Here is a 12,275-nt window from a genome sequence, read left to right on the forward strand (position 1 = left end):
TTCAGTAACGTCAGCTGTTCCCCTGCTGTGTGTGTGGCAATCCCTCCTACCTCCTCCTACCTCCTCCTCCTCCTGTCCCTGGGCTCCAACCCCGCCAGTTGCCGTCCAGAAGTGCTGTACGCACAGTCAACAGTCCCTCCTCTGTTATTGGGGTTCAGTAACGTCAGCTGTTCCCCTGCTGTGTGTGTGGCAATCCCTCCTACCTCCTCCTACCTCCTCCTCCTCCACCTGTCCCTGGGCTCCAACCCCGCCAGTTGCCGTCCAGAAGTGCTGTACGCACAGTCAACAGTCCCTCCTCTGTTATTGGGGTTCAGTAACGTCAGCTGTTCCCCTGCTGTGTGTGTGGCAATCCCTCCTACCTCCTCCTACCTCCTCCTCCTCCACCTGTCCCTGGGCTCCAACACCGCCAGTTGCCGTCCAGAAGTGCTGTACGCACAGTCAACAGTCCCTCCTCTGTTATTGGGGTTCAGTAACGTCAGCTGTTCCCCTGCTGTGTGTGTGGCAATCCCTCCTACCTCCTCCACCTCCTCCACCTGCCCCTGGGCTCCAACACCGCCAGTTGCTGTCCAGAAGTGCTGTACGCACAGTCAACAGTCCCTCCTCTGTTATTGGGGTTCAGTAACGTCAGCTGTTCCCCTGCTGTGTGTGTGGCAATCCCTCCTACCTCCTCCTACCTCCTCCTCCTCCACCTGTCCCTGGGCTCCAACACCGCCAGTTGCCGTCCAGAAGTGCTGTACGCACAGTCAACAGTCCCTCCTCTGTTATTGGGGTTCAGTAACGTCAGCTGTTCCCCTGCTGTGTGTGTGGCAATCCCTCCTACCTCCTCCTACCTCCTCCTCCTCCACCTGTCCCTGGGCTCCAACACCGCCAGTTGCCGTCCAGAAGTGCTGTACGCACAGTCAACAGTCCCTCCTCTGTTATTGGGGTTCAGTAACGTCAGCTGTTCCCCTGCTGTGTGTGTGGCAATCCCTCCTACCTCCTCCTACCTCCTCCTCCTCCACCTGCCCCTGGGCTCCAACACCGCCAGTTGCCGTCCAGAAGTGCTGTACGCACAGTCAACAGTCCCTCCTCTGTTATTGGGGTTCAGTAACGTCAGCTGTTCCCCTGCTGTGTGTGTGGCAATCCCTCCTACCTCCTCCTACCTCCTCCACCTGCCCCTGGGCTCCAACACCGCCAGTTGCCGTCCAGAAGTGCTGTACGCACAGTCAACAGTCCCTCCTCTGTTATTGGGGTTCAGTAACGTCAGCTGTTCCCCTGCTGTGTGTGTGGCAATCCCTCCTACCTCCTCCTACCTCCTCCTCCTTTACCTGCCCCTGGGCTCCAACACCGCCAGTTGCCGTCCAGAAGTGCTGTACGCACAGTCAACAGTCCCTCCTCTGTTATTGGGGTTCAGTAACGTCAGCTCTTCCCCTGCTGTGTGTGTGGCAATCCCTCCTACCTCCTCCACCTCCTCCTCTTCCACCTGCCCCTGGGCTCCAACACCGCCAGTTGCCGTCCAGAAGTGCTGTACGCACAGTCAACAGTCCATCCTCTGTTATTGGGGTTCAGTAACGTCAGCTGTTCCCCTGCTGTGTGTGTGGCAATCCCTCCTACCTCCTCCTACCTCCTCCTCCTCCACCTGTCCCTGGGCTCCAACACCGCCAGTTGCCGTCCAGAAGTGCTGTACGCACAGTCAACAGTCCCTCCTCTGTTATTGGGGTTCAATAACGTCAGCTGTTCCCCTGCTGTGTGTGTGGCAATCCCTCCTACCTCCTCCTACCTCCTCCTCCTCCACCTGTCCCTGGGCTCCAACACCGCCAGTTGCCGTCCAGAAGTGCTGTACGCACAGTCAACAGTCCCTCCTCTGTTATTGGGGTTCAGTAACGTCAGCTGTTCCCCTGCTGTGTGTGTGGCAATCCCTCCTACCTCCTCCTACCTCCTCCTCCTCCACCTGTCCCTGGGCTCCAACACCGCCAGTTGCCGTCCAGAAGTGCTGTACGCACAGAGCCAAACACCTCGCCAATGTGTTAGTGGGGTTCAGCACCGCCAGCTGTTCCCCTGCTGTGTATACGGCAACGTGTACTGCGACCGCCACGCAGGCACAACTAGTTAAATTTAAGGGAACCTGCCCCCCCCCCCAGGCGTTTGTTACTGAAGGAGCCACCTTGTGCAGCAGTAATGATGCAAAGGGAAAAAGTGCCTCTTTTCGTGGTGCTCCTTGCACATGCTGAACCTAACACTTATGAAATGTGTCCTCACACAGCGTTAAACCGTCCGGTAGGTGGAACTTTCCTTTGTCGTGTGACGCAGCACAGCCATCATTTTTACCCCCTTGGCGCCGTGCGCCGACTCCTCAGCGTTGTTTGAATCTGTCCCGGAGCCTGCGCTGTTAGGTTAGCCCTTGGCCATGCACACATGTTGCGCTGCCCGTCTTCTGACATCATTTGGTGTCAGGCTGGCTGCGCCTGTGCGGGTGCGCTGGCCGAGATCCCGCCTCGCAGTGTCGTCTAATGTAATCCCACCGCGGGCCTGTGATCCGTGCCCATGCGCAGTGCATATCCTCGCCTCTCACTCCCCTCCCTACGGCTTCTTCAGACTGTGCGATGTCAGCTGATCCCTAATAGCATGCCACGGCCGTGACACCGCACAGTCTGAAAAAGCCGTAGGGAGGGGAGTGAGAGGCGAGGATATGCACTGCGCATGGGCACGGATCACAGGCCCGCGGTGGGATTACATTAGACGACACTGCGAGGCGGGATCTCGGCCAGCGCACCCGCACAGGCGCAGCCAGCCTGACACCAAATGATGTCAGAAGACGGGCAGCGCAACATGTGTGCATGGCCAAGGGCTAACCTAACAGCGCAGGCTCCGGGACAGATTCAAACAACGCTGAGGAGGCGGCGCACGGCGCCAAGGGGGTAAAAATGATGGCTGTGCTGCGTCACACGACAAAGGAAAGTTCCACCTACCGGACGGTTTAACGCTGTGAGGGGACACATTTCATAACTGTTAGGTTCCGCATGTGCAAGGACCATAATTAAAAGAGCTAAGTTTACCTTTTCCAGCATTAGTGCTGTACACAATGGCTCTTTCAGCTACAAACGCCTGGGGGGGGGGGGTTAAAGGTTTCCTTTCAACTTGCTCGAGTGCAGGCTTCGGCCTACACTCTGCTCCCCCTGCTCCTCCTGCTGACCCTGGGCTCTAACACCGCCAGTTTTGGCCCAGATGTGCTAGCTGCACAGAGAAAAACACCAGCCAATGTGTCAGTGGGGTTCAGCACCGCCAGCTGTTCCCCTGCTGTGTAGCCGGCAACGTGTCCTGCGACCGCCACGCAGACACAAGAACTGAAATTGAAGGGAACCTGTCCCCCCTCCCCCAGGTGTTTCTATGTTTTACAGCTACCTTGAACAGCAGTAATGCTGCATGTGTTCAAGGTGGCTCAGAAACTTATTCTCCTTGCCCATGTTGAAGTGAACACGTCTAAAAATGAGTCCTCTGCGACCATTAAAACGTCCCTCAGGTGTGATTTTCCTTTGTATTGACACACGCAACAAGCTCCTTGGTAGCGCTGCCCGTCTTCTGGCATCATTGTTTGGCTGGCTGCGCCTCTGCGGCCGCCTTGCCCCACACAACGCCCCTCGGTGTCTTATTTATTTGTACTGCGAGGGTGTGATTGATGGGCATGAACGGTGCATTTCTTCGCCTGTCCCTCATCTCCTTCCGCCTTCTTCGGACTGTGCGTCTTCATGGCCGTGGCATGCGATAAGGGATCAGCTGACGCCGCATAGTCTGAAGCGGGTGTAAGAACCCAAGCGAGAGGCGAACATATGTACTGCGCCAGGCCATGAATCCCAGCCCTGCAGTGTTTTAACAATGTTAAGACACTGGGGGGCTGGGATTCATGGTCATCGCAAACCGCAACAGCCGACATAACATGATGTCAGAGGATGGTCAGCGCTAACAGCGGAAGGCCAAGGGATAACACAAAAGCGCAGACTCCTGTGCAACAAATAACGATGCTCAGGAGGCCGCGCAAAGCACCAAGGTGGCATTTTTGCCAGCTGTACTGCGTCTCTTTACGAAGAGAACTCACGCCTCCAACACAGTTTGACTGTATAAAGGGCTAAATGTTATACGTGTTTCATTCAGCGTGTGCAAGGAGCAAAATTAAAAGAGCAACCTTTGACTTGTGCAGCACTACTGCTGCATAAGCTGTGGCTCTTCTACTTTGTAACCCCTGAGGGGGGGTTAAAGGTTACCTTTGAAATTGGTTCAATTAGGCTTCGGCCTACACTCTGCTCCCCCTGCAGAGCCCGGGCTCCAACACCGCCAGTTGGGGCCCGGTACTGCTAGCTGCACAGAGAAAAACACCAGCCAATGTGTCAGTGGGGTTCAGCACCGCCAGCTGTTCCCCTGCTGTGCAGCCGGCAACGTGTCCTGCAACTGCCACGCAGGCACAACAGACCCAAAGCTGCCGCCAGTGCAGGCTTCGGCCTACACTCTGCTCCATCTCCTCCTCCTGCTGACCCCGGGCTCTAACACCGCCAGTTGGGGCTCGGTACTGCTAGCTGCACAGAGAAAAACACCAGCCAATGTGTCAGTGGGGTTCAGCACCGCCAGCTGTTCCCCTGCTGTGCAGCCGGCATCGTGTCCTGCAAAAGCCACGCAGACACCAGAACTGAAATTGAAGGGAACCTGTCCCCCCTCCCCCAGGCGTTTTTACGTTATCCAGCCACCTTGTACAGCGGTAATGCTGCATGTGTGCAAGGTGGCTCATAAACGTATTCTCCTCGCACATGTGGAACTGAAAACACGTCTGAAATGTGTCCTCTGTGTGACCATTTAACCGTCCCGGTGGTGTGACTTTCCTTTGTAATGACACGCTGCAACCCCCTTGGTAGCGCTGCCCATCTTCTGGCATCATTGTTTGGCTGGGTGCGCCTCTGCGGCCGCCCTGACCCACACAACGCCCCTCGGTGTCTTATTTATTGGGACTGCGAGGGTGTGATTGATGGGCATGATCGGTGCATCAGTTCGCCTGTCCCTCATCTCCTTCCGCCTTCTTCGGACTGTGCGGCTTCATGGCCGTGGCATGCGATAAGGGATCAGATGACGCCGCACAGTCTGAAGCGGGTGTAAGGACCCGAGTGTGAGAGGCGAACATATGTGCTGCGCCAGGCCCTGAATCCCAGCCCCGCAGTGTTTTAACAATGTTAAGACACTGCGGGGCTGGGATTCAGGGCCATCGCGAAACGCACCGGCCGACAGTAAATGATGTCAGAAGATGGGCAGCGCTAACAGCGCTAGGCCAGGGGATAACACGACAGCGCAGACTCCTGTACAGCAAATAACAACGCTCAGGAGGCTGCACCCAGCACCAAGGTGGGATTCTTGACATCTGTGCTGCGTCTCATTACAAAGGGAACTCGCGCCTCCAACACAGTTTGACTGTATAAAGGGCTAAATGTTATACGTGTTTCATTCAGCGTGTGCAAGGAGAAAAATTAAAAGAGCAACCTTTGACTTGTGCAGCACTACTGCTGCATAAGCTGTGGCTCTTCTACTTTGTAACACCTGAGGGGGGGTTAAAGGTTACCTTTGAAATTGGTTCAATTAGGCTTCGGCCTACACTCTGCTCCCCCTGCAGAGCCCGGGCTCCAACACCGCCAGTTGGGGCCCGGTACTGCTAGCTGCACAGAGAAAAACACCAGCCAATGTGTCAGTGGGGTTCAGCACCGCCAGCTGTTCCCCTGCTGTGCAGCCGGCAACGTGTCCTGCAACTGCCACGCAGGCACAACAGACCCAAAGCTGCCGCCAGTGCAGGCTTCGGCCTACACTCTGCTCCATCTCCTCCTCCTGCTGACCCCGGGCTCTAACACCGCCAGTTGGGGCCCGGTAATGCTAGCTGCACAGAGAAAAACACCAGCCAATGTGTCAGTGGGGTTCAGCACCGCCAGCTGTTCCCCTGCTGTGCAGCCGGCATCTTGTCCTGCAAAAGCCACGCAGACACTTGCTCTTGTACCTTCTGCTCACCATCCTGGTTCCAGTACCGTCAGCTGGTTCCGGGCAGAGCCTTTGGCTTAGGTGCCTCCCTCTGGGTATCCGAGTTCCACCAACGTCAGGTGGTCCTTGGTAGTGCTTTCAGGCACGGGTACCTCCTGCTTAGTAACCGGGTTCCAGTAACGTCAGCTGGTCCTCGGTAGTTCCATTGGCTCTTGGACCTTCGGGTAGCCATCCGAGTTCCAGTTCCATCAGCTGGTTCTCGGCATTTTCTCAGCCTTCTTGTACCTTCTGCTACATTTCCAAGTTCAAGAGACTAAACACGATGACCCGGAAGACCACCCCTAAGATGACGACGACACCAGAGACGACAACCACCGTGATGACGACGACCCTGGAGACGATGACCCTGAAGACCACCCCGATGACGACGACCCCGGAGACGACGACCCTGAAGACCACCCCGATGACGACGACCCCGGAGACGACGACCCTGGAGACGACGACGACGACCTGGAAGACCGACAAGCAGAAGAACAAGAGGCTGCAGAACAAAGAGCAGAAGAACATTAAGCATAACACTAAATATCAGAGCAAAAAATATTATCTAAATTATAAGCAGAAGAAGACTAAGCAGTGTATGGGGGTGAGTCCGTTCCTCCTCGTGGTGCCCCTGGATAAAGCCTGATGCTGCAGGCCAAACTGAACGCGGACAAATGTAACTGTTTTGTGACAGGCAGAACGGAAGGTGTAATCTTCAAACTTTTATAGATAACAACTACGGGAATGCCTGTCACAAATAAGAATATGATGAAGAAGTAGAATATGATGAAGACAATAGTAAAATAAAAAGAATATGAACAATGTAACCAAAAAAATAATAGGTAGAAGATGAAGAAGAAGATGAATAAGGTGAAGAAGTTGATGTCAAAGAAGCTGATGATGAGGATAATGAAGAAGAAAGCGTGGGAGAAGTAAAAAAGAAGGTGAAGGGCGTGGAAGTAGTGAAACATCAATATCTGACATAAAAAAAAAAAAAATTAACATAGTCAAATTCTTTCTAACGCCGAACGTCATAAAAAAAAAAAAAATCCTGCTATTCTATTACATTGGGCTAAACCTCTGTGCCTTTAATGTCTCCGCCACGTCCCCCAATACATCCTACATTATTCTTAGTTGTTTTCCTTCATGTAGAATGAACCTACAAGTTTATAAAGGGTTTATTTTAATTCCGATATTTTCGTCCCATTGACTTGCATTGGGATCGGGTATCGGTATCGGATTGGATCCGATATTTTGACGGTATCGGCCGATACTTTCCGATACCGATACTTTCCGATATCGGAAGGTATCGCTCAACACTAATCATGATATAATATCCTAAAACACAACTCGAATTGTAACCAACCTGAACTACATAGTACCCCAGGATCTCCAAATGTCTCTTCTTCATGGCATTTAAGCCTTTAATCTTGGAAGAGTTTCTGCAAAATGCCACTGGATTAAGAAAGTCAATGGCAACTCTATAAAGATGAAAGAAATAATATGTTAGAGTCCAACAAACAAAATCAAGAGGAATTGAATTCTACTCAAATTTTTCCAAAAAAACATCCATTTGCCCAAACCGCTATTTTTCTGAACCGGAAAAAGCCATTCATTTGTAAAAAAAAAAAAATTATACTGATTTTACTGCTCATCTCTCTAGCTCCTCTGTTCCTCAATGGAGAAACCGCCCTTTTCTCCTCCTCGATTAAGATAGGAGATGACAGTTGGTGCTTTTAAAATTCTATGGAGGGGGGGAGAGGAGCTAGCGGAACACAGACATTCTGCTATATCAGTCTCCATAGAACTTTGTGAGCACTAACTGTCATCTCCTATCTCAGTAACGGGAAAATCTGTATTCACGGAAAACAGATTTTACTTGGAAGTTGAGAATTTTGAGAATGAACGATCAGTTCAGGAGGAGAAAGAAGCAGATTTCTATGATCAGTCATATTACAAAGTTTCTTATTTGCATGTCTTCTATGGAGTTATGTAAGAAAACTTAAAATGAAGGCTATTTTTTAAGAGAATGAGGCTGCGTCGTGATCTAGCACCACATGTCTACACACAGAATCACCGACCTCTGGGCTCCTTGAGGTAGAGACTTGTTATCACACATCTGACTGTCCTGGCCCCACTGGACTTCGGCCACATTGGCGGACAGCTTGTTCTCCTCTATGTAGGCGATAGGCTTTTTATTTTTGCTCAGGATGCACTCGAAGTCTATAGAAAGCAAGCATCAAATGTTAGGAGAATCACAGTCCAACACCTTCCAAAAACCCTCCCTGGGTCCACTCAGCGAGCTCCTGGTGTGTGCAGTGCTCAGGTCACATCAACAGCCAATTAGTGTCATCAACTTGACCAGAGCCGCTGAGCTCACTTATGGTCAACATAATGGCAACAGCGGCAGAGGCTCAATGCTGGACCTGGGGAGGGTGAGCCAGGCACACTTTGTTTGTTTTTAAAACAAACTACAATCAATTGGACACTTGTTTTCAAAAGCCGGAAAAACACTTTAAGGGTATGTGCACACATCCGGAAAGTATGCAGAAATTTCCTGAGAAAATCCTGAGGTTTTCCGCAGGAATTCTGCACGCGTTTTTATCGCGGATTTTTCGCTTTTTTTCCGGAGGTTCCCAATGTAATAATATAGTGGGAAATCCGCTTAAAATCCGCAAAATTAATGAACATGCTGCGTATTTTTCCGCATGCGTTTTTCGCGGAAAAATACGCAACATGTGCACAAAAATTGTGGAAACCATTATAAATGATGGAATGCATATGTATGCGTTTTTTAAGCGTTTTGGTTGCGAAAAAACGTGCAAAAAATCTGCGAATAATCTGGAACGTGTGCACACAGCTTAAAAGGGTTTTTAAAAGTTATCCCCTTTCTATAAAACAGGAGGCAAGTTACTGATCTCTTGGGGGTGTCTGACCGCACTCAGCCATTTCAAGCAGTCTGGTAAAGAATAAAAGGAGTGGGCGACCCCTGCTCAATTACGATTCTGTGCAGAATATTGATTGACTGTATAGACTTTTGTTTTAAAAAATTTTTTATGGCAACAACCGTATGAAGAACTAAACAAATAAAGGAACTGCGGGCTTTTAGACAACGATCACCAGTGGGTCCTCCGCTAAGAAACGTGATATAATATGAAGTAGATGTGTGTGGAAGTCATCCTGTGATATCATATACTAAAATGCAACTCAAACTGTCCCCACCCTGAATTACATCCCCCCAGGATCTCCCATTGCCTCATATGTCAGTGTTTTGCTTGTGGCTGTGTTGCTTTTATTTGCACAAAAGTTATTAAACAGTCACAATATTTGATGAATTTTGACATATCTTTAAATTATAACATTTCTTTCCAGAGCAGAGCGGCGTTTGTGATTTCTTAGTGCAGCAAAATATATATTTTTTTACATTTCACAATCTTACCTACTGTGTAATAATATGGAGTAGTCACAAACATCTTGGCATAATTAACTCCCCCAAAGAGATCTCCGAGAAATAAGTGGATTTGATGGTATATGGATCTCTTACTGTTACCTTCTGAGCAAAAAAAGAAAACAAACAAAAAACAACTTTTTAATATTCTAAGGATTATTCCTTATTGCATATCCATAAATCGCACAATATACTTTTGCAGTGGAGAATATTAAAGGGATTGTTCACTTTCAGAAAAGTGGACCCCAAACACTCTAAAATAACAAACAGAGCAGGTACATGTCCTCCCCGGTTTCAGTGCCGGTTCCCTCTCGCTGCTCCGGTCTCAGTTTGGGCTGCAGAGATGACGTTATGTCCGACAGCCCAAATCACCGCTGTAGTCAATCACTAAGGCTGGTTTCACACTTGCGTTTTGATCTGCAGCGTTTTAAAAAAAAAACGTGTGTGGTGAAAAAACGCATGTAAATGCGGCAAAACACCACGTTTTTTAGACGCATGCGTTTTTGCATGCAGAAAAAAAAACGTGGTGTTTTGCGGCATTTACATGCGTTTTTTCCTGCGTTTGCGTTTTTTAAACGCAGGCTGAGAAGTGTGTGACAGCTGCCAATCATCAAAATCAACTAGAAAACCCACTAAAAACAGAAATAGCTAGGGTTAGGGTTAGGATCCCTAGTAACCCTAGGGATCCTAACCCTAACCCTAGGGATCCTAACCCTAAGGGTTAGGATCGTAATCCTAACCCTAAGGGTTAGGGTTAGGATCCCTAGGGTTAGGGTTAGGATCCCTAGGGTTAGGATCCCTAGGGTTACTAGGGATCCTAACCTAAGGGTTAGGATCCCTAGTAACCCTAGGGTTAGGGTTTTCTTGTTTTTTCTTGTGTTTAGGGTTTTCTTGTGTTTTTCTATAAAAACGCATGCGTTTTTAACGCAAGCAAACGCATGTGCTTAAAAACGCATGCGTAGACAGCAATGCATTTTTTTGCCGCGAATAAACGCATGCGTTTTTTGCGGGAAAAAAACGCAGCTAGAAATTACTGCAGGTTGCATTTCTGCAAATGAACGCACGCGTCAAAAAACGCATGCGTTGCCGAAAACGCGTCAAAACGCACGCTAAAAAACGCATGCATTTTTTTAATGTTAAGTACAGAAAAAAAAACGCATGCGTTTTTTAGCGCTAAAACGCTGCAGATCAAAACGCAAGTGTGAAACCAGCCTAAGCTCAACGAGGTAGGCGGCAGAGCCTCTGTGCTCAGTGATTGGCTGCAGTGGTGCTGAGCACTGTCAACGCAACATCACTGTTAAAACACTGAGACCAGAGCCTCAGCTGGGAGCCGGCACTGGAATTTGAGCGCTGATTTTTTTTTTTTTATCATGTGTCACTCATTTTTTTTTTTTTTTCTTAAGCCTACAAAAACAAACTAACAACTAAATGAATAAAACGAGCCCCGCACCTCTATGCTTCATCTGTCGACAGTATTCTTCATGAAACCATGGGACTTGGTATTCCGGGCACTCGAGACAAACCGCCCGATTTAATTGCATCAGGCGCATTCGTATCTTGGCACTTTTGTCAGGCAGAAAAGCTAAAAAATAATATATTTAGTGAAGAAAGAGAAAATCTACAACACACAGAAATCAAAAGCGTTCCCAACATGTGATACTGAGCCTGCGCCGTACATAGCGGGTGCCAGCGGCGTTACACAGCCAGCACCCGCCTGTAACACTATGACTGGCGCTAGCCTCGATTGCCCACTGTACCCCACCCCCCAAGAGACCATGGGGTGGCCATGGGTTATTAGTGCAGTGGGGGTCTATTAAAGGCTATCATTGTCATCAGATTAGTACTCCTGTAAAGTTTTAGGCATCATAGGAGACTGAGATTTTTACTTTGTACTACTATCCAGTTTTAAAATACAAAAAAATCCCAAAATAAAAATTACATTACATATATATATATATATATATATATATATATATATATATATATATATATATATATATATATATATATATATATATATATATATTTATTTTTATTTTTTTTCCTTACATATGTGAACCCTTCTATATAAAAGGTTTTAAGTACCCCAAAATGGTGACAATCTTGTTTGACCTCCCAGAACCATGTATGACCTTGTCAACTGATCGTGCATCTTTATTTCAATGGAGTAAAGGATCAGGTTGGTTGATATCAAAGATCCTCATTTCCCAAACATTTGATAAAAAAAAACAAGGCCTAATACATTGGTTCCAATAATGGAACAATGGGAAAAACAAAACAAAAAACTTCCAGATCTCAGAAAAAGTCACAAACTTAAAAATGTTCATGCACAAAAAGTTCTGATTTTCTTGTTGCCACTGAAATATAAAGAACCTAACCCCCACCATTGGTGAAAAAAAAGAAAAAGGAACTAAAACAAACAAGACAACTATAAACGTTCCGACTTGAAGAGTCACACTGCTGGGTTATTGTTTAAAAAAAACCAAACAACAACAATGGCAGAATTGCGTCTTTTTTTCACCATTTCACTGCTCTTGGAATTTTGTGTGTGCATTATACGGTTAACTGAATTCATTACAATTTGTCTTGTGCAAAAATAACAAATTAATATTGAAAATTGAAAGTAGAATGATAAAAAAAATAACAGAAAATAAATAATAATTAAAAACAAAACAAAAAAAATTGCCCAGTTGTGTAAGGGTTAAATAAAAGCTTTATTAAATTTTATAGGGTATTAGGCTTTTTGTGCCGGGTCTCGCACCAGGATGGGTAATGCAGGTAAAGCTGCAAAGAAATATTCGATTTA

General features: G+C 48.1%; 1 protein-coding gene across 1 annotated transcript in view; it reads right to left on the reverse strand.

The window, feature by feature from the left end:
• Positions 1 to 12,275, reverse strand: part of LOC143786289 (FAST kinase domain-containing protein 1, mitochondrial-like) — a 35,567-nt gene that overhangs the window by 8,207 nt on the left and 15,085 nt on the right. The window contains exons 11-14 of the mRNA XM_077275563.1: positions 10,920 to 11,051; positions 9,461 to 9,574; positions 8,103 to 8,244; positions 7,388 to 7,502 (exon numbers count right to left, since the gene is read on the reverse strand). Coding sequence (XP_077131678.1) covers positions 7,388 to 7,502; positions 8,103 to 8,244; positions 9,461 to 9,574; positions 10,920 to 11,051 — 503 coding nt within the window. The remainder of the gene's footprint in view (positions 1 to 7,387; positions 7,503 to 8,102; positions 8,245 to 9,460; positions 9,575 to 10,919; positions 11,052 to 12,275) is intronic.

This window comes from Ranitomeya variabilis, chromosome 7, assembly GCF_051348905.1.
Source record: "Ranitomeya variabilis isolate aRanVar5 chromosome 7, aRanVar5.hap1, whole genome shotgun sequence".
Classification (NCBI taxonomy): Eukaryota; Metazoa; Chordata; class Amphibia; order Anura; family Dendrobatidae; genus Ranitomeya; species Ranitomeya variabilis.